At 41.6% G+C, this 18720-nt stretch overlaps 1 protein-coding gene across 1 annotated transcript in view; it reads right to left on the bottom strand.

Annotated features, from left to right (window-relative positions):
• RASGRF2 (Ras protein specific guanine nucleotide releasing factor 2) overlaps positions 1-18720 on the bottom strand; it is a 273318-nt gene that overhangs the window by 101831 nt on the left and 152767 nt on the right. Inside the window, exons 14-17 of the mRNA XM_055298177.2 lie at positions 16353-16601; positions 15293-15675; positions 5497-5622; positions 2102-2191 (exon numbers count right to left, since the gene is read on the bottom strand). Coding sequence (XP_055154152.1) covers positions 2102-2191; positions 5497-5622; positions 15293-15675; positions 16353-16601 — 848 coding nt within the window. The remainder of the gene's footprint in view (positions 1-2101; positions 2192-5496; positions 5623-15292; positions 15676-16352; positions 16602-18720) is intronic.

Below are 18720 nucleotides of genomic sequence, written 5' to 3'. Positions count from 1 at the left end.
AAAGGTGAAAAATGGCTAATTAACAAAATATGCCCACTCTCATATTTCCACAAATCATGATGATTGGGGCCCATAGGTTTAGTTTAGGTGAAGACACAGCAACAAGGCTATTTAAACCACTTACGGATTTATTATTTATTAATTTACTTATTTACTTTTGAGACAGAGTCTCACCCTGTCATCCAGGCTGGATGATCTCGGCTCACTGCAGACTCTACCTCCCAGGTTCAAGTGATTCTCCTGCCTCAGCCTCCCAAGTAGCTGAGATTACAGGTGTGTGCCACCACGCCCAGCTGATTTTTGTATTTTTAGTAGAGATGGGGATTCATCATGTTGGCCAGGCTGGTCTTGAACTCCTGACCTTGGGTGATCTTCCCACCTTGGCCTCCCAAAGGGCTAGGATTACAGGCGTAAGCCACCATGCCCAGCCCTAAACCACTTACAGATTTATTTTAATATAATATCCTCCTTGCACGTGAGAGAAAAGAGATAATGAATATAATTTTTATCTATTAAAATACTGTGCTTTTATTTTAAGTACTTTTTCTTTACCCTGAAAATTAACTGACAGCAACTCAGAAAGAATCGTGGAGCTACTGGAAATGAATTATGAGTCAGCTAAAGCAATAGCTGCACCCCCACCGGCTCCCCGCACTCCACAAGCCCTCCCTCCCACCTTGCATATGCTTTTAGCATTGTACTCAATTAAAATGGAAACGTGTTCTCAGTAATTGAGTTATAAAGGGTGAAGAACTCTGTTAAACAACACAGGAGGAATAACAACCTTCTCTGATAAAGAATTTCTCAGAGCTGTAACCCACAGACCGCCTGAGTGAGACTCACCTGAAGGAGCTTATGATTATTTATTTATTTGATTATTTTTTATTGTATATGCCTACAGGGTACAATGTGATGTTTTGATGTACGTATATATTGAAGAGTGATTAAGTCAAGCTGACTAACATCTGTTACCTCACTTACTTACCATTTTTTTGCGGGGACAGCATCTAAAATCAAGTCTCTTAACAATTTTCAAGTATGCGGTACATTTTTAACCAGTCACCATGCTGTACAATTGATCTCCAGGACTTATTCTTCCTGTGTAACTGAACCTTTTATCCTTCGACCAAACAGCTCCCCAGTTCCCTTCCTCCCCACCAGCCCCTGGTAACCACCAGTCTACTTTCTACTTCTATGAGTTTGACTTTTTAGATTCCATATATAAGTGAGATCATGCAGTATCTGCCTTTCTGTGCCTGGCTTATTTCAGGTAACATAATGTCCTTCAGGTTCATCCATATTGTTGCAAATGGTGGGATTTCTTTTTTTTCTTTTCTTTTTTTTTTTTTTGACAGAGTCTTGCTCTGTCACACAGGCTGGGGTGCATTGGCACAATCTTGGCTTAGTGCAACCTCCACCTCCCAGGTTCAAATGATTCTCCTGCCTCAGCCTCCTGAGTAGCTGGAATTACAGATGCATGACACCATACCCAGCTAATTTTTGTATTCTTAGTAGACACAGGGTTTCACCATGTTGGCCAGGCTGGTCTTGAATGCCTGACCTCAGGTGATCCACCTGCCTCGGCCTCCCAAAGTGCTAGGATTACAGGTGTGAGCCACTGTGCCTGGCCAGATAAGGAGATTTCTGAAGATGCTTATTTAAAAGACAGTCTCTTCCCAGAAACACCGACTCAGAAAGAGCTAGGAATGTGCATTCTCTTATTATTATTATTTTATTTTGTTTTGTTTTGTTGAGATAGGGTCTCACTTTATCACCCTGGCTGGAGTGCAGTGGTGTGATCGCAGCTCACTGTAGCCTCAACCTCCTGGCCTCAAGCGATTTTTCTGCCTCAGCGTCTTGAGTAACTGGGACTACAGGCATGCAACACCATGCCCAGCTAATTTTAAAAATTTTTTATAGAGATGGGGTCTCTATGTTGCTCTGGCTAGTCTTAAACTACTGGTCTCAAGCAATCCTTCTGCTTTGGCTTCCCAACGTGCTGGGATTCCAGTGTGAGAGCTGCCAAGTGTCTCATCAAGACGCTGGCAGACACGGGCCACTGACTTAATATAAACGGTCACATATCTGCTCCCCTACTCACCTGGTGGACTCCCATGTCCTGCTGCCGCTGTAGCTATTGCAAAAGCAGAAGCCGGTGAAACAGAGCAGTGGGCACTGTCCGCCGTCTGTCCTGGTTATTTGAAAAGAAAGGAAATGGAATGGTGAGGCAAATGGACAATATTCTATAACAAAAATCATCATTTTTATTCCTGCACCGGATGAAGGACTGGGCCAAATGCCCTGTATCATCTCTGTTAATGGGCAAATAACAAGATTGCACATCAGGAATTCCACTCTGGATATATAACCAAGAGAAACGAAAGCATACATCTACGCACAAACGTGTACATGAATATTCATAGCACCACTGCTCATAGTAGCCAAAAAGTAGAAACAATCAAATGTCCACCAATTGATGAACAGAAAAATACAAGGGAATATTATTTAGCCACAAAAAGGAATGAAGTTCTAATGCATGCTAGAACATGGATAAACTTGGAAAACATGCCAAGTTAAAGAAGAAGCCAATCACAAAAGGTCACACATTATATGATTCCCTTTATGTTAAATGTCCAGCAGAGGTGAACCCATAGAGGGAGAAAGTAGATTAGTGGTTGCCTAGGGCTGCTGGGGTTGGAGGGGGAATGGAGAGTGACCGCTAATGAGTATAGAATGGCTGATACGTATAGGGTTTCTTTTTGGATGACGAAAATGTTCTAGAATTAAACAGTGGTTATGGCTGCCTGACCTTGCGAATATATTAAATGAAAAAAGACTGAACTATATACGTTAAAAAGGTGAATTTTATGGTATGTAAACTGTATCTTAATATAAAAATATTCTTAAAAAAGATACCACATCATGTTACTGATAGAATTTCCTCTGACAGAATTTCCTTCTCAGAACACCCTTAACAGTACAGACGGTTTAAGTGTGGCCCTTTTAAAATCGAAAGGATGTATTGAACAACCTTGTAGTCCCTTTCACTCCTCAGACTGTACACACAGCGTTTGGCAGTGCTGGTGCCAAGCTCGCTGCTTCTCCTCGCTCAGGCTTTTAGTGAAAACAGTCCACTGTGATTCTGACCTGAAGGGCTTGTATTAGTTTGGCCCTAATGTTTCACAATCATGCCTAAAATAAATACATACATAAGAGGGGAAGCAAAGAGCTGCTTAATGTGCCCAAGCACAAACGCATAAAACAGCTCTACCTTCTCTTTCCACAACAGACTTATTGCATTTTGGAACAAAGTGGCAAGTAGACAGATACACAGGCAAAATTTCAGCTAGATAGAAATATGTGATGCTGTCCTCGTTCGGGTCCTCCATATTATCACAGGTTTCAGACTCCTTCCCATGTTTCTATGTATCTATGATTTAGTCATATCAGGGAAGAAACAAACGATTTGGCTTAGTTAATCCACAAACAAGATGAGGATTTCCAGATAATCCTTATGTGAATTAAAAATTCTATATGTGAATATAAACATATGAAAAGAGAATATAAAGTAGAGTTCTAATAATTGTAACGCCTTGAACAGCGTTTAACTCTTGCCTTGGTAGAGCCTTACTTCCATAGGTTTTGGTCCCAAACTCTTCCAGGTTACAATGAAGTCAGAGGGTTCTGTCCTATGTGGCAACGGTCAAGGAAGTTGCCAAGACCTGGACTGACCAAAGCTCTAAGAAGAATAGAGAGATCTGGCTAATTCCATAGTAGTACTATGACAAGCCAGGAAAGTCTAATTTGTCACCTTCATTTACCAGAAACACCCAAATGGCAGGATAACCCATAACTGACTTGGAGCCTTAAAGCCCCAAGGGCTAATATCCACGAAGGCAGACATCTAACAGCAGCCGGACTCAGACCCTCCTAAGTTGCTCTCAGAGCTCATGGCAATGACAACAGCTTCTACCAAGCTGCTAAGGCCACCGGTAACCATTTGGAGCCATATACTTGACCTTTTGCTAAAATGCCCTATTTGAAGCATGCCTATGAGAGTCAAAAATGCCTTTACAGGCTGGGCACAGTGGCTTATTCCTGTAATCTCAACACCTTCAGAGGCTGAGGAGGGTGAATCACCTGAGGTCAGGAGTTCGAGACCAGTCTTGCCAACAAAGTGAAAACCCGTTTCTACTAAAAATATAAAAACTGCTGGGTGTGGTGGCCCGTGGCTGTAATCCTGGCTACTGGGGAGGCTGAGGCAGGAGAATCACTTGAACCTGGGAGGGGGAGGTTGCACTGAGCTGAGATTGCACCACTGTACTCCAGCCTGGGTGACAGAGTGAGACTCTGTCTCCAAAAAAAAAAAAAAGAAGCCTTTTCATTTGGGTTACTTGGGGTGAATCTGGTTTCATAATTGTGTAATTTTCTGTTCTGACTTGAAATAATTGGCTTAAGAAGAGAAAAGCAAACATTTCAAAACAACTGTTATTTGGATATATTTATTTGAGCAGTGGGGAAAATGGGAGATAATTAAAATATTTCTACCTTTTGTTCTGATTATTTTTTTTTCTCCAATTAGAGGACATTTATTGTGTTCCCAAACAAATTATGGAGTAATGCTTTACAATTTTCTTAACTATATATCAAAATACATATGCCAGTTTCTGCCACTAGCAATAATGATGACTGGGGTCCCATGTACCTGGACCTTATTTTAGATGAAATCATATTATTAACAAGGTCTCCCCAAATTGTGATGCTCAGATGAGTCCACTTATACAGACTACATTGGGACTCAGGGTAATATATCAGAGACTGGGAACATTTTGGTAAACCCAGCACTGAGATTCTTCAGCTAGCTAACATCTAAAGAAGAGCCTTTTGATTCACGTTACTCCTCACAAAATGCAATGCAATGATGGAACTAAACAAATGTTGGTTAGACTAATGACATCTTCTCTAATCATTTATTTTTCCACCACTTGGTCCTACAGTAACATTACAGTCATCCCTTGTTATCTGTAGGGTATTGGTTTTAGGATCTCCCTCAGGTACCAAAATCCATGGATGTTTAAGTCCCTGATATAAAATCGTGTAGTATTTGAATATAATCTATGCATAGTTTCCTGTATATTTTAAATCACCTGTAGATTATTTATAATAACTAACACAATGGAAATGCTATGTAAATAGCTGTCATACTATAATGTTTAGGGAATAATGACAAGAAAAAAAGTATACACATGGTCAGTGCAGAAGCTTTATTCTTCTGCCAAATGTTTTTGATGGGTGGTTGGTTGAATCCACAGATATGAAACTCACGGATGTGGAACCCACAGATACAAAGGGCCGACTGTATTTGCTTCCAATTAATTTTCAATAAGTGAGACTAAAAAAATTATTTTGGCAGTGAAACAATTAGGCAAAGGAAAGGTTCAGAAGCTAGAAATCATTTTTCACGTTTCTATTTCTGAGTCCCTCTTGAGCTCTTACCTCCAGGCTGACGATAGCGGAGGTGCCGGGGAGTTGAGGGGGATCTGCAAGGTGAAAGTTCTGTGGTGTCTGCTGCAGGGGAGCTTTCCACTCCTGCTCGGTCCGCTGGTGCAGACTCTAGGACTGCTGCTTGAAAACATCATGAATTTTAACAACTGGGCCATGAATTCAAGAGCTTCTTGTCAGTATCATGCATGGAAACAAAAGTTCATTACAGATAATAAGCATTTCATTAAAGGGCTTTAATATGAAATCAAGTCAAGAGCTAATGACACTAAATCTAAATAAGGATCTTCTCTAACCCTGTCTTGATGACCCTGTTGGGCCTGGCTGACCCTGGCTGACCCTGGCCAGCCCCTTCTGTCAAATGCAGCAGCAGATGTTAAAGTAAACAGGGGTATGTGGTGGATCTCCTGTCCTTCCAAATGTTTTTGCTTTCTCAGAGTGGGGAAAGATGACTGTTTCAGGTCAAAAATCAGATCGGGATTACAAATCAGAACTTCACCAGTTCTTTGCCTGTGTTGCCTCCTAAACCAACCAAAGTTTGAATCTCTATAATGTGGCCCTCACCAGGGATCTCTGGGGTCTCCCAGGGATCTAAAGCTATGTTGTCCAAAATGACAGCACTACCCAAACGTGGCTATGTAAATTTATATTCACTAAAGTGAAATTATTATTTTGGCTTCCCACTTGCACTACATTGAGTGCTTAGTAGCCACATGTGGCTAGTGGCTATGGTATTGAACAGCCCAGATATACAGCATTTCTATCCTCCCAGAAAATTCTACTGGGTGTCTCTGAGCTAGAGCTACAGAGCAGCAGGAAGCAAGTGAAAATTTTTTACATGAACCACTGGGAGGGTTTAAGGTCATTTGAGCTTCTTTGCTGCAGCTAACATCCCAAGAATAACACACACCTCATTTTAGGGTCATTCTTAGGCCATTACTAATGATGTTTCTATGCCCCTCCCACTGATTTACTGAGCAGGTAAGACTACAACTTTGTGTATGTTCTTTCAGAGAAAAATATCACAAAAATGTAATACATTTCCAACAATTCTTCCATTCTTCTTGGGCTTTTCATTAATTCCCATTGATAAAAGCTTAGTGTCACCTCCACTAATTGTACATTAATCCTGTCAGCAGAACTACTTTGCTTTGCCATTCCATTCAAGATTTTACTCAACAAACTTTCAAAAATCTCTAATGACTTCATATAAGGCCATTTTTATACTTGCATGTGACTTATCCGCTTAGAAATATGGCCGCAATTTTGCTTTTTTGAAACACAAAGGGGCTAGGAAAAGGAAATGGTTAGAATCTTTCTCTGAATGACATAATTACAGTAAAGTTGGCAACGATGCAAGATGCAGACAAAAAAAATCAGTGCTTAGCTGTCGGTTTTATTATTTTCTAAATAACTCCCCCAAAATTCAGTAATGGAAGGCATCTGCTCTGTAAGAACGAGCAGAATATCAAATACATGTCCTTGGTCTGATTCAATCATTCAGTCATCTCAGGAAAATGAGAAAATCATTAGACAGCAATTACATTGAACCCAGGAATTTCCCAATGAGAAAAGCTGGACAGACCCTGACTGTTCTGAAAGAACAGGAAAGCAAAGAAGAATCCTGTAAGCTAACAGGTACCTACAGAGAGAAGAAACCATGCCAGCATTGGGGGCTGAGGGGAGAATTCCTTCTGGCATATTCACTTTCGATCAGGCTCCTTGCAAACAGCTTTGCCTGCAGGACGAGTGGGCAGATGTGGCTCAAAACAAATGCTAAAATCGGGAGCACTTTCAGCCCACAGGCAGGCAATTTTCAAACTAAGAACACAGAAACAGACACTAGTGCTGTGGGCTGTGCAGCAACACAGGTGGCTAAGTTGCACAGCCATGGTCTAAGTGAACACTGAGGGAGTAATGGGGTCTGAATACAGTGAGCGACCCTTTGGCTTGCCTTTCTTTTCTGCTGTTGGTTTGGTTTTTGTTGAGAACCCATCACTGGGTGGAATCTGGATATCTGAGTCTGGCTGATATTTGTGTTTTGTAGAAGCACCTGGGGTTGAAGAAGATAGAAACTGCCTGGTAATAAGAAGAGAGGGTACTAGTGAATGTTGGATGAGCCTGGAACAGATGTAAGGAATGAGTTGGAGGGAAATTGAATTGAATTTTTTTCCCCCTAAGTTCATTGCTTCACTCATTTTAAAGGATATTTCCTATTTCGCTTCTTTCTCCTCACATTGTTTGACGTTCTCCTGCCAGAAAATATTGCAAGGCTGGCATTATCATTGCAATGACAATAAAAATGGACAAAGGTCACTAGCGCTTTTCAAAAAACATGCCCTGAAATGAATAGCTGGATGGCAGTGAGGGAGACGTATGGCATCAATAGGGACCTAATTGGCAAAACTGATATTATACAATGAGGTGGTGTGGGGTTGTATTCTTAAGTGAAAAGCAGAAAATGTGTAAGTTCTTGGCACAGGATTCATATTCAAGTTTGCCAACTGTTTTAAGTGTTAACATTATGTGAAACAGGCAAACATCTTTCAAATTAAAGATGGATCAATGTCTCCTTTTTCTTTGTCAACTCAAATTTTTAAGACTAGACAGCAGGGTTCACACAGCAGCACTTTTGGCTCTTACAGACATCACATACACACACACACACACACACATACATACACACACACACACAGAACTTTCAGACTCATGCTGAAGTAGTGTTCATCCATGACTTTCCTAAAACTATTCATGACCAGTATTGCCCATACACCAATACAAAAAAACAAAAACAAAAGACCCTACAACTGAATCTGTAATTTGTTTCACTTATTCAGAAAAATGCCAAAGAGCTACCTCAACCCGAGCCTTAATTCTGAACTTTCTACCTAGAGTGTTTCCTTTGTAAGGATCCACAGGATAAATTGTTCTCAGTCTCAAGAACCAGCAAGCATGTGCCTGCACAACCAATCTATTCCTAGCCTTCAATATGAATCACAATAATTGATTATATTCTTGTCTTTACTCTGCCAGCAGAGGAGCTTGGAACCAAAGTCAGGAGACTCTAGGAATTGCAGAAGACCACACAGTATTCATTTGTTCAGTAACCATACACTTGGCCACACACAACTTATTCATTTTACCCCATTGTCTGATTTCCTTACCTATTTTATTTTTGTCTTTTTTTGTTTTTTTGTATTTTTGAGACAGGGTCTTACTCTGTGACCCAGGCTGGAATGCAGTGGCATGATCAGAGCTCACTGCGGCCTTGACCTCTTAGGCTCAGGTGATCCTCCCGCTTCAGCCTCCTGAGTAACTGGGACCACAGGTGCACACAGCCACATCTGGCGATTTTTTTTTATTTTTATTTTTAGTAGAGACAAGGTCTCACTATGTTGCCCAGGCTGGTCTCGAATTCCTAGGCTCCAGTGATCCTTCCGCCTCGGCCTCCCAAAGTGCTGGCATTACAGGCATGAGCCACCATGTCCAGCTACCTATTTCATTTTAATGTAGTTGCACTCTGTATCTCTCTGAATGACCACCTTAAATATTTTTAAGTATAAGATGGGAAATAAATGCATTAAAAAGAAATTAGAGGACAGCTATAGAAAGGGAAAATAAATAAAGATGCAAAGAAGTGGCATAATGGAAGGATTAAGGGAGGGGTCACAGTAAAATGAGAGCTAAGGGGGATGCATTAGGCAGTGAATGTGACTAAGAAGCCCGGGGAGCAGAGAAGCTGACAGCTCTGGAGTAAAGGTTGGCTCTATGGGCTTCACCAAGTGCCATGGGCCCCTCCTAGATACAATCTTGGACTTTCTCCATTACCCAGAGTGGAAAGAGCTCAGCATTTAACTATGACCTGGAACTCTAAAATGATATTTCTAACCTATGAACCATCTGGATAAATCGACTGATAAAAATATCACATTAAATCACTTGTTTTGGGGAAATCCAGTGAGAAGCAAAGGCATGAAGCCTTCAACTTAATTCTCTAATATGAGAAAGAGCCTAATATTTCGGCCATACTGTTATTCACAGGTTCCCTCCATCTGCTGGCCCCAGGCCATGAATGATCAGTGCTGCCACATGACAAAGCTCTCCAGCAGCCACTGGCTGTGTCCACATGATCCCACTCTGTCCAATATCTGTACTGACAGGTCTTCGAAGCCTGTGTCAGTGTCCTTCCCTAAGAGCTTGATCCAGCTCTTTCTTATTTATCTTGGTCTCCCCATGCTATGATTTGATATGTCCCCTAAAGTTCATACGTTGGAAACTTAATCTCCAATGCAACAGTGTTGAGAGGTGAGACCTCTAAGAGGTGATTACATCATGAGTACTCTGCACTCATGAATGAATGAATGCCTTTATCTTGGGAATAGAATGAGTTTGGCCTACGTCACTCTCTTTCCCACCCACATGATACTTTCCACTATATTATAATGCAGCAAGAAGGCCCTCACCAGATGCCAGCCTCTAGAACTGTGAGAGATACATTTCTGTTCATTATAAATCACCTAGTCTCAGGTAGCACAAAACAAAGACAGAAAATTAGTACTGAGAAGTGAGATTGCTGCTATAACGAATACCTGAAAATGTGGAAGTGGCTTTGGAACTGGGTAATGGACAGATGCTGGAAGAGTTTGAAGGAATGGGCTAGAGAAAGCCTGTATTGCCATGAACGGAGTGTTAAGGATGATGCTATTAATAGTCAGTGCTCAGAAGAAAAGAAGAGCTTTCAAGAGTCTGGATCTCCTTAGAGATTACTTAGGTGGTCATGATAGAATGTTGGTAGAAATATGAACAGTAAAGGGAATTCTGGTGAGGTCTCAGATGGAAATGGGAAACAAAGTGTTGAAAACTGGCATAAAAGCCATCTTTGTTACAAAGTAGCAAAGAACTTGAGTGAATTGTGTTTATGCCCAAGGGCTTTATGGAAGGCAGAACTTCAGAGTGATGAACTAGGATACCTGGTGGAAGAAATTTATAAGCAAAATATTAAGAAGCTGCATGGCTACTTTTAAATATATACAAGAGGAAAGAAATGGTTTAAAGGCAGAATTTATAATTAAAAGGGAAACAGAGCAGAAAGACTTGGAAAATTTGCAGCTCAGCCATGTAAAGAGTGAAAAGGCATTTTTCAGAGTGCAAACCAAGGCTGTGGCCGAGTGACCACTTGCTAAAAAGATAAGTACTAAAGAGAGTATGGCTAAAAGAGAGCCAGGTATTATTCATTAAGACAATGGGAGAAAGACTCCAAAGGTATTTCAGAGATCTTTCAGACAAGATAGGACCTTGAGGGCCAGGTTGACAGAGAGGAGTATAAGGGACCACAGCATTTGCTGCCCAGGGCTGCTCCCCACATTCCTGTGCAGTGCTCCTCGGCCACACTAGCTGTGGCCCAGGCAAACCCAGGTGCGGCTTGGGCCACCACACCAGAGGGTGCACATGGAAAGCACTGGTGGCATCCATGTGGTGCTAATTCTGCAGGTGCACAGAATGCACAAGCTGTGAAGGCACAGCTTCCTTCACCTAGATTTCAAAGGATGCTGCAGACAGCCTAGGGTCCCAGGCAGAGACCTATTGCAGGGATGGAGACACTGAAGAGTCCTCACTGGGGCAATGCCTAGAGAGTGAGGCCATTGCAGAAATCCTAGAACTGCCAGCATGCAACACCAGCCTGAGAGAGCTGCAGACAAGAGGCTTTAATCTATGAGAGCTGAAATGTGGGCTGAGCCCAGAAAAGCCATGGCAGTGGGCCTGCCTGAGGCTTTAGGCACCCAACCCCACCCCAGTGTACTCAGGAGGCAGTACATGGAGTGAAAGATTAGTCTGGAGTCTTAAGAGTTAACGTCTGCCCCATTGGGCTTTGGACTTACTTGAGGCATGTTATTCCTTTCTTCTTGCCTATTTTTCCCTTTCACAATGGGAATGTCTATCCTATTCCTGTCCCACCACCATATTACAGCTAGAAGGGAATTTGCCTCAGGATGAATCATGTCTTGAGTCTCACCCATATCTGATTCAGATAAGTCTCTGGACTTTGGACTTATCAGTTGATGCCAAAACAAATTAAGACTTTGGGGGCTATTAGGATGGAATGAATATATTTTGCATGTGAGAAGGACATAAATTTGGGGGAAAAGGGACAGAATGTTATGGTTTGAATGTTTCCCCCAAAGTTCTCATGTTAAAAACTTAATTCCCAATGCAACAGTGCTGAGAGGTGAGACCTCTAAGAGGCGATTATATCATGAGGCCTCTACACACATAAATGGATTAATGCCATTATTGCAGTACTGGGTTCCTTATAAAAGCATAAGTTTGGCCCCCTCTCCTCTCTTTCACGTCTATGTGTTGCCTTCCACCATGTTATAACAGAGCAAGAAGGGCCTCACAAGATGTCAGCACCTTGATCTTGAACTTCCCAACCTCCAGAATTGTGAGAAATAGATTTCTATTCATGTACAATTATCTAGTTTCAGATATCCTGCTATAACAGCCCAAAACAGAGTAAGATAACCCAAGTCTAACTTTTTTCCAGCTTATTGTTCCAGGGAAAAAAACTATTGATTTCTACTTTGTCCTAGACAGTAGCTCAAGCAGCTTTCATGATAAGATATTGGATCATCACCTTGAAGACTAAAACTAGGGAAGTTGGTGATCAAAGTGGAACATTCCCTGCACAACAAGTTAAAGTGGAACACTTAATCATGCTGATATCAAATAGATATTTGCACACTAAATTCATTGTACCGTTATTCAAATAGCCAAGAGGTGGAAGCAACCAAAATGTCTATTGATGGATAAATGCACAAAGAAAATGTAGTATCTGCACACTGCATTTTCCTATTATTCCGCCTACTAAAAAACGAAATTCTATCACATGCTATCATATGGTTGAACCTTGAGGACATTACACTAAGTGAACTAAGCCATTCAAAAAAGGACAAATATTGAATGATTCCACATATATGAAGTACTTAAAGTAGTCAAATTTGTAGAGACAGAAAGTAGAAAGCTGGTTGCCAGGGGCCAGGGGGAGAAGAAAATGGAGTATTATTCAATGATTATAGAGTTTCGGTTTTGCACGATGAAAAAGTTATAGAGATCTGTCGTTCAACAATACTATTGAGCTATACACTTAAAGATGGTTAAGATGGTAAGAAGAAGAAGGAGAAGAAGAAAGATTCTCTAGGAGAGTTGTTGTTTTGAAGTTTACTCAGTGCTAGAAAGCCCTAAGAGGACTACTAACAAGGTCTGCTCTACGGGGCTGCGCATGCTGTCAAAACAGGATAAAGCCTGTCCCTTCAGAAGCAGTGATACTTGTGATGCTCACAGAAATGGCATTCACTGGCTGGGTACGGTGGCTCATGCCTATAATCCCAGCACTTTGGGAGGCTGAGGTGGGTGGAACACCTGAGGTCAGAAGTTCAAGACCAGCCTGGCCAACATGGTGAAGGCCTGTCTCTACTAAAAATACAAAAATTAGCCAGGCGTGATGGCATGTGCCTGTAGTCCCAGCTACTTGGGAGGCTGAGGCAGGAGAATAGCTTGAACCTGGGAGGCAGAGGTTGCAGTGGGCCAAGATTATGCCACTGCACTCCAGCCTGGGAGACAGACTGAGACTCCATCTCAAAAAAAAAAAAAAAAAAAGAAATGGCATTCACCACTAGTGATTACCACCACACCTTTACTTATATATTTTCTTTGCCCAGAAGTTCTCCCATCTCCTCTTTACAACCCACATATGTTTCGGCTCATGTCAAAGACACTTCTTAATTCTGCTCAACCAGATGTGATCTCCCTGCTCTTCAGCTTCCAGAGCACTCTATCTACACCTCTTATACCACTTGCCCATATAGTTATGTTGTGTCTCTATTATCCACGTAACTACAGTATGACAGTGAAGGTGCTATTTACCATTGTGGGCTCTAGCACACACAGTATCCTGCACAGAGAAGAGGCTCACTCAATGATTCTTGAACAGACTTTACTGTATCCTCATCCCAACCCCAGGAGCAATCAAACCATAGCCTCCAAGCCACTGGTGTTGGACACTGAAATGTTTGTTCCTAAAGCTTTCCTCAAAAAAAAAAAGAGAGAGAGAGAGACAGAGAATCCCGACTTACCTCCAGATTTCTCCTCTCCTATCTACCACAGTGCAATAAAGAAGGTGAAAAAACTTGCCATGATCTGAAAGCTCCTGTACTTCCCAGACCCCCATGCCCCATTCCAGTCATTCCCTCCACAGGGTTTCCCAAGCACTGGCGCTGGGTGCAACCCTGAATGCACTTGTCAGCTTGTGCACTGCCTCATTATTCCTGAGAAGAATCCATCATAATTTTGCTTAAGCTTGTTGTTCTAATGACTTTTTAATTATCTTCTCCCTTTCCTCCTCCTTAGTTGCTAACTTGTCAATTTAAAGACTTTAAAAGAGTGCAACTTTTGATGATGACAACCACTCCAGTTAAAATTCCATTAACTACTTCACTCAGGAAGCTTATTTAAATGATCTGAGCTAGATGCATATAGAAGCTTCAAGCAGGTAGAAAGGCAAGCATCTATGCATCTATCTGGGCAATCCACCTTGAAATTGGACACTTTGTCTGATTTATTGCCCAATTTTTGTTATATTATCAATAAGTCAGTTCTTATACAGTTTTTTAAAAGCTGTTTGTAATTTCACTGTGAATCATTTTTATTTTCATTACAGAAACATTCGACTTTAAAAGCAACAAGAATCACCTCTTCCAACTCTACACTGTACCAAGCTGAGAAAGCTAAAGTGATGGGAGAGAGGACCCTCGATCAGTTCACTGTATACTTTATTTCATTCATTCATTTAACAAAAATTTACTACTTGTCAGGCACTGGCCAAGACACTGAGGGTACAGAGGTGAGTAAGATAGACTGCTGATCTCATGGAGCTTACGTGGCAAAAGTGACCAAGCAGAGGAAAGAACAAGTGCAAGGACCCTGGGGCAGGAAAGACCAAAATGTTTCTGACACAAAAAGGAAATCAATGTGACAGTAGTCTAGTGGATGAGGGTGCGTGGTAGGATCAGGGGCTGGAGAGGGAGACAGGATCCATGTCTCACAGACCTGAAGGCCCTGGCAGGGAGAATGTACTTTACTGTAAGTGTGACAGGAAGTCAGTAGAGAATTGAAGCCAGAAACCCTATGATCTAATCAACATTTTTAAAAAACTATTTTGGCTACGTCACAAGCAATTAACACTGTCCCCAATTTGATTTCTCTCCTATACCTCTGCTATAACATGAAGCACTGTCCTCATAACTAAATTAAAGAAGCCATCGTGGTACTTCTAGCCTAGCTCATCCTCAGCAGGGAAAGGCCGGAGGTACACAGGAACCTAAGGCAAATCAGGGAGGAGGAGAAAGCTTTGCAGCCTGAGCTCGCGGGTGAGGGTACCCACAACCTCCCGGTGTGCAAAGCACTGTGCTAGGCTCTTTAGCCAACCAGTCTTAACCAAATTCCAAGAACTCTCTAGTAATACCATTCAGATATGCTATTCTCCCATAGACAACTGACCACAATAAGCCTTTTACTACAGGGGCATAATGACAACTAATCTTGCTTTCTGTTCCAGAAGGGCCAGAAGAATCTACAGGAATTTTCTCTTCTAACTAACCATTGAGCTCATTCTACTTTCTATGCAGAAGTATTAAAGTTGTGAAGAAAGGGAACCAGGGTTCCAAAAGGAAGGGTGAGGTGGCAGGCGGCCAGCAAATGTGGGGTGTAATTATGCAAATGTGCTAGATAATACCTTTTTGAATACTTCGTTTTAGCTTGTTACACAGATCCACGCGCGGGTTATCGACATTCTCTTCTACCGATCCCGGGCTTTGCTCTGGAGAAGAGAGGCCTCTGCTGAGATCCAGTGGTATTTGACCAGTGTGTGGTGGTGGAGACGCAGCGGGGCTCTGGGTGGTGGTGGTGGGACTGCTGGAAGTCGTCAGGTCCAATGCTCCTATCTTTGAGTTTAAGGGAGAAGTCAAAGACAGCTTTCTGGCCCTCACTGGGGAAGATGTTCTGGACACAGCCAGTGGTGGCGGGGAAGAGAATTTGCGACACAAACGTGGGGATTTGCCATCCACCAAATGTTCACCTCTGTTGTTCTGGCTGGTAGCAAAAAACAATTCCAATGACCTAAAAATAAGAGCAAAAGTGCCTAAGAGATTGTAGCCAAGTGAAATGAATTCCCAGATGTCATTCAAGAACATGTTCCCTTCATTTATAGGCCACGATCTCATTGCACTTCTATTGCTGGACTTTCCTTAATCTAAATTCTACATGTATACCCTCCCTGCCAAAGAAGCACAGACACTTATTAGGCATCGTCTAATCCCTTGCTACTAAACTGTGGTCCAAACACCAGCATTGAGATCTCTGGGGAGCTTGTTAGACACTCAGAACTCAGGCTCCACTCCAGGCCTGCTGAATCAGAGGCAGCAATTTAACAAGACACCCTTCCCCCACCACACGCAAGCTGATTCTTATGCATATTAAAGTCTTAAAATCATAATTGTCAAAAAAAAAAGAAAGAAAGAAAGAAAAAAGAAAAGCCAAAAGCAATGGAGTTTATTTACAAATAATCACAGAACAAGCAAAGGCCAGTTGGAAATTTCAGGTTTTCAACTTCGTGCCTGGGGAACTCTGTGTGACCTTTACATATGGCCTTCTGCTGGAGGGGCACGGTACGTTCAGAGGCAAGCTAGTACACCCTAGGAGCTGCTATGCAGAGCTGGCCTGCTTATCTGAATGGTGACTCCGGAACGAAGAGGGCCATATGCTAATGACAGGCAAATCTCTAGCGACAGGTGTACCTGACGGGGATGGAGGTGAAAGGCCTCTTGTATATGTCGGAGAGTTTCCCCAGCACCACAGCGGCAGTAGTGAAAATACGATAGGTGTGCAGAAAGGTGTTGAGGAAATCGATACTAAGAAACCGCAAGTCTGTCAGTCGTTCCAAGAGGCGCTCCACGCTGGCGTAACGGATCTGGGGCACTTTGCAGGAGTTGAGTGTTTTACTGAAGCAAATGTCAGTGTCGTCTTTATGAAGACGGGCATCAGACCTACGTGCAAAGGCAGGAACATGATGGTAAAACCAGGAGGAGGCTTCCCCCTCGGCCACTGAGTATTTCAGCATTTGTAATCACACACTCAGGAGCGGGCTTCTCACTGCATTTGATAGGAGACAGATAATTGTACAGTTGTCCCTCAGTATTCTTGAGGGACTGGTGCCTTGATTCCCCCACCATATTAAAATCCACAGATGCTCAAGTCCCTGATATGAAATGGTATAGTATTTCCACATAACCTATGCACATCCTCCTGTATACTTTAAATCATCTCTAGATTACAATACTTAAAACAATGTGAATATTATGTAAAACGTTGTTATCCTGTATTTTAAAAATTTGTATTATTTTTTATTGTTGTATAGCTATTTTTTGTTTTTCTTTCTTCCAAATATTTTGGATCTGAGGTTGACTGGCAGGTAGAGGACCGATTGTGTATGTCTATATGACATATAGACATATAGGCATAGGCAGGGCTATGAAAATATCAAGTTTTTGGAAAGCCAGAATTAATAATGGAGGAGGTAAATAATAATTTGTCTCACTCTGTGGATTCCTTCTCTCTAATTCAGTCATGTTTTATTAGGAAGATGAAGCCAAAAGCCCTCTTTAGGAGTGGGGGAAAGCATTGCTTATGCCCTTAAGGCAAAATATCAAAAGCGTGCATAAAAAGTAGTAGGTGACACCTCCCACAACAGGGGGACACAGATATCACTGCTACATCTGCAGTTATTTCTTTTTCCTGACTTTTAATTTTGTACATTTGTGCTTTCCTCACCCCTCCCCCCCTTTTTTTTCCGATTAAACTGATGGATATAGGGTTAGGTATTTTGCTCTCTAGAATCAGCTCTTTTTATTTACCCCTTCTACTGCTTTTTATATTGTATTAATGTCTGTTCTTATCTCCTTCCTACATTTTCCTACAGTTTAGTCTCTCATTCTTTTTCTAAGTTCTTGATTTGAGTGCCTAATTCATTTATTTCATTCTTCCTGGCTTATTAAGGCTTTTTAAGGATATCTATTTTCTGAATACTGTGTAATCCATAAGTTGCAAGTGTGAAATGTTATGTTTTTATTATGTTTTCAAAATTCTGTGGTATTAAAAATATCTTCACTTAAAAAAAAGTAATGGGTGAAAGATATTCCCCTGAATAGCACCTACCACTGCCACCCTGTAATCCACTGCTTTTGTCATTCTGTAAAACCTCCCATCTGGCTGCCCCTAACCCCTCACCTTCAGACCATTGCACTGGCAGCCTCTCCAAGTGGACAACGAGGACCGCCAGTAGCTTTCACTTCCCCTTCTGAGATCCCTTGTTCACCTTCACTGCAGCATTTCAGGACCGGCGATCAATGAAGTCTTGAATTTCACCACTTGATTAAAGGATATGCTACAGGGTCAGTGACATTCAGTGAGCCAATTGCTTGCTAAGAATCTGTTGGCTGAGAATCAGTTGTGAGTGCCCTTAAGTAGCCCTTTCAGCGCTTTGAGGGATTCGAAATTATATATTTATTTTCTTTCGGGTAAAAAGGAATCAACTGCTTTCTTAGCTTGCTCTTAGAAACGTCCCAGCCCAAAGTATGCTCAGGGCAGATGGAAGTACTTCATCTGCAGGCCTGAAAGAGCATTTTCAATGAGCAGCTTCCCCCTGCCAAGGAACTGACTGGGGTGGCCCGTTAGCTTGAGTTACATTACTGATCTTGAAATGCCCAAGCGCATCTTTTGAGATTTTTGAAAATAACAAAGCTCTTTCTTCCACTCACTATGTGTCCCTCAACCAACTTTATTTTTCTGGTTCTTAATTTGCTCATTAGTAAAAAGAACTGAGAAAATTTTATGAATCCATCAGCCTGCCCAGAAGATGGCTGAGCTAGATAATCACTTGTTATCCCATAATTTTCCACCAAAAAATCTCTATTTTCTAAGAAAGTTGAGATCAAATATTATTAAAAGAAAGTCATAGTCTACATACCCTATAAAGGGATATTTTCACCTAATAAGCGTCATGATTTTCACATTCTATTCGTAGTTTTGAGCTTTGCATCTTTTGACTATAATTAGCTTATTTGAAACACTAGGACAAAAAATGTGTTGAAGCCAGCATGAAATTAA

Source organism: Symphalangus syndactylus, chromosome 11 (assembly GCF_028878055.3).
Source record: "Symphalangus syndactylus isolate Jambi chromosome 11, NHGRI_mSymSyn1-v2.1_pri, whole genome shotgun sequence".
Classification (NCBI taxonomy): Eukaryota; Metazoa; Chordata; class Mammalia; order Primates; family Hylobatidae; genus Symphalangus; species Symphalangus syndactylus.
This window is presented reverse-complemented; position numbering and strand designations above follow the sequence as displayed.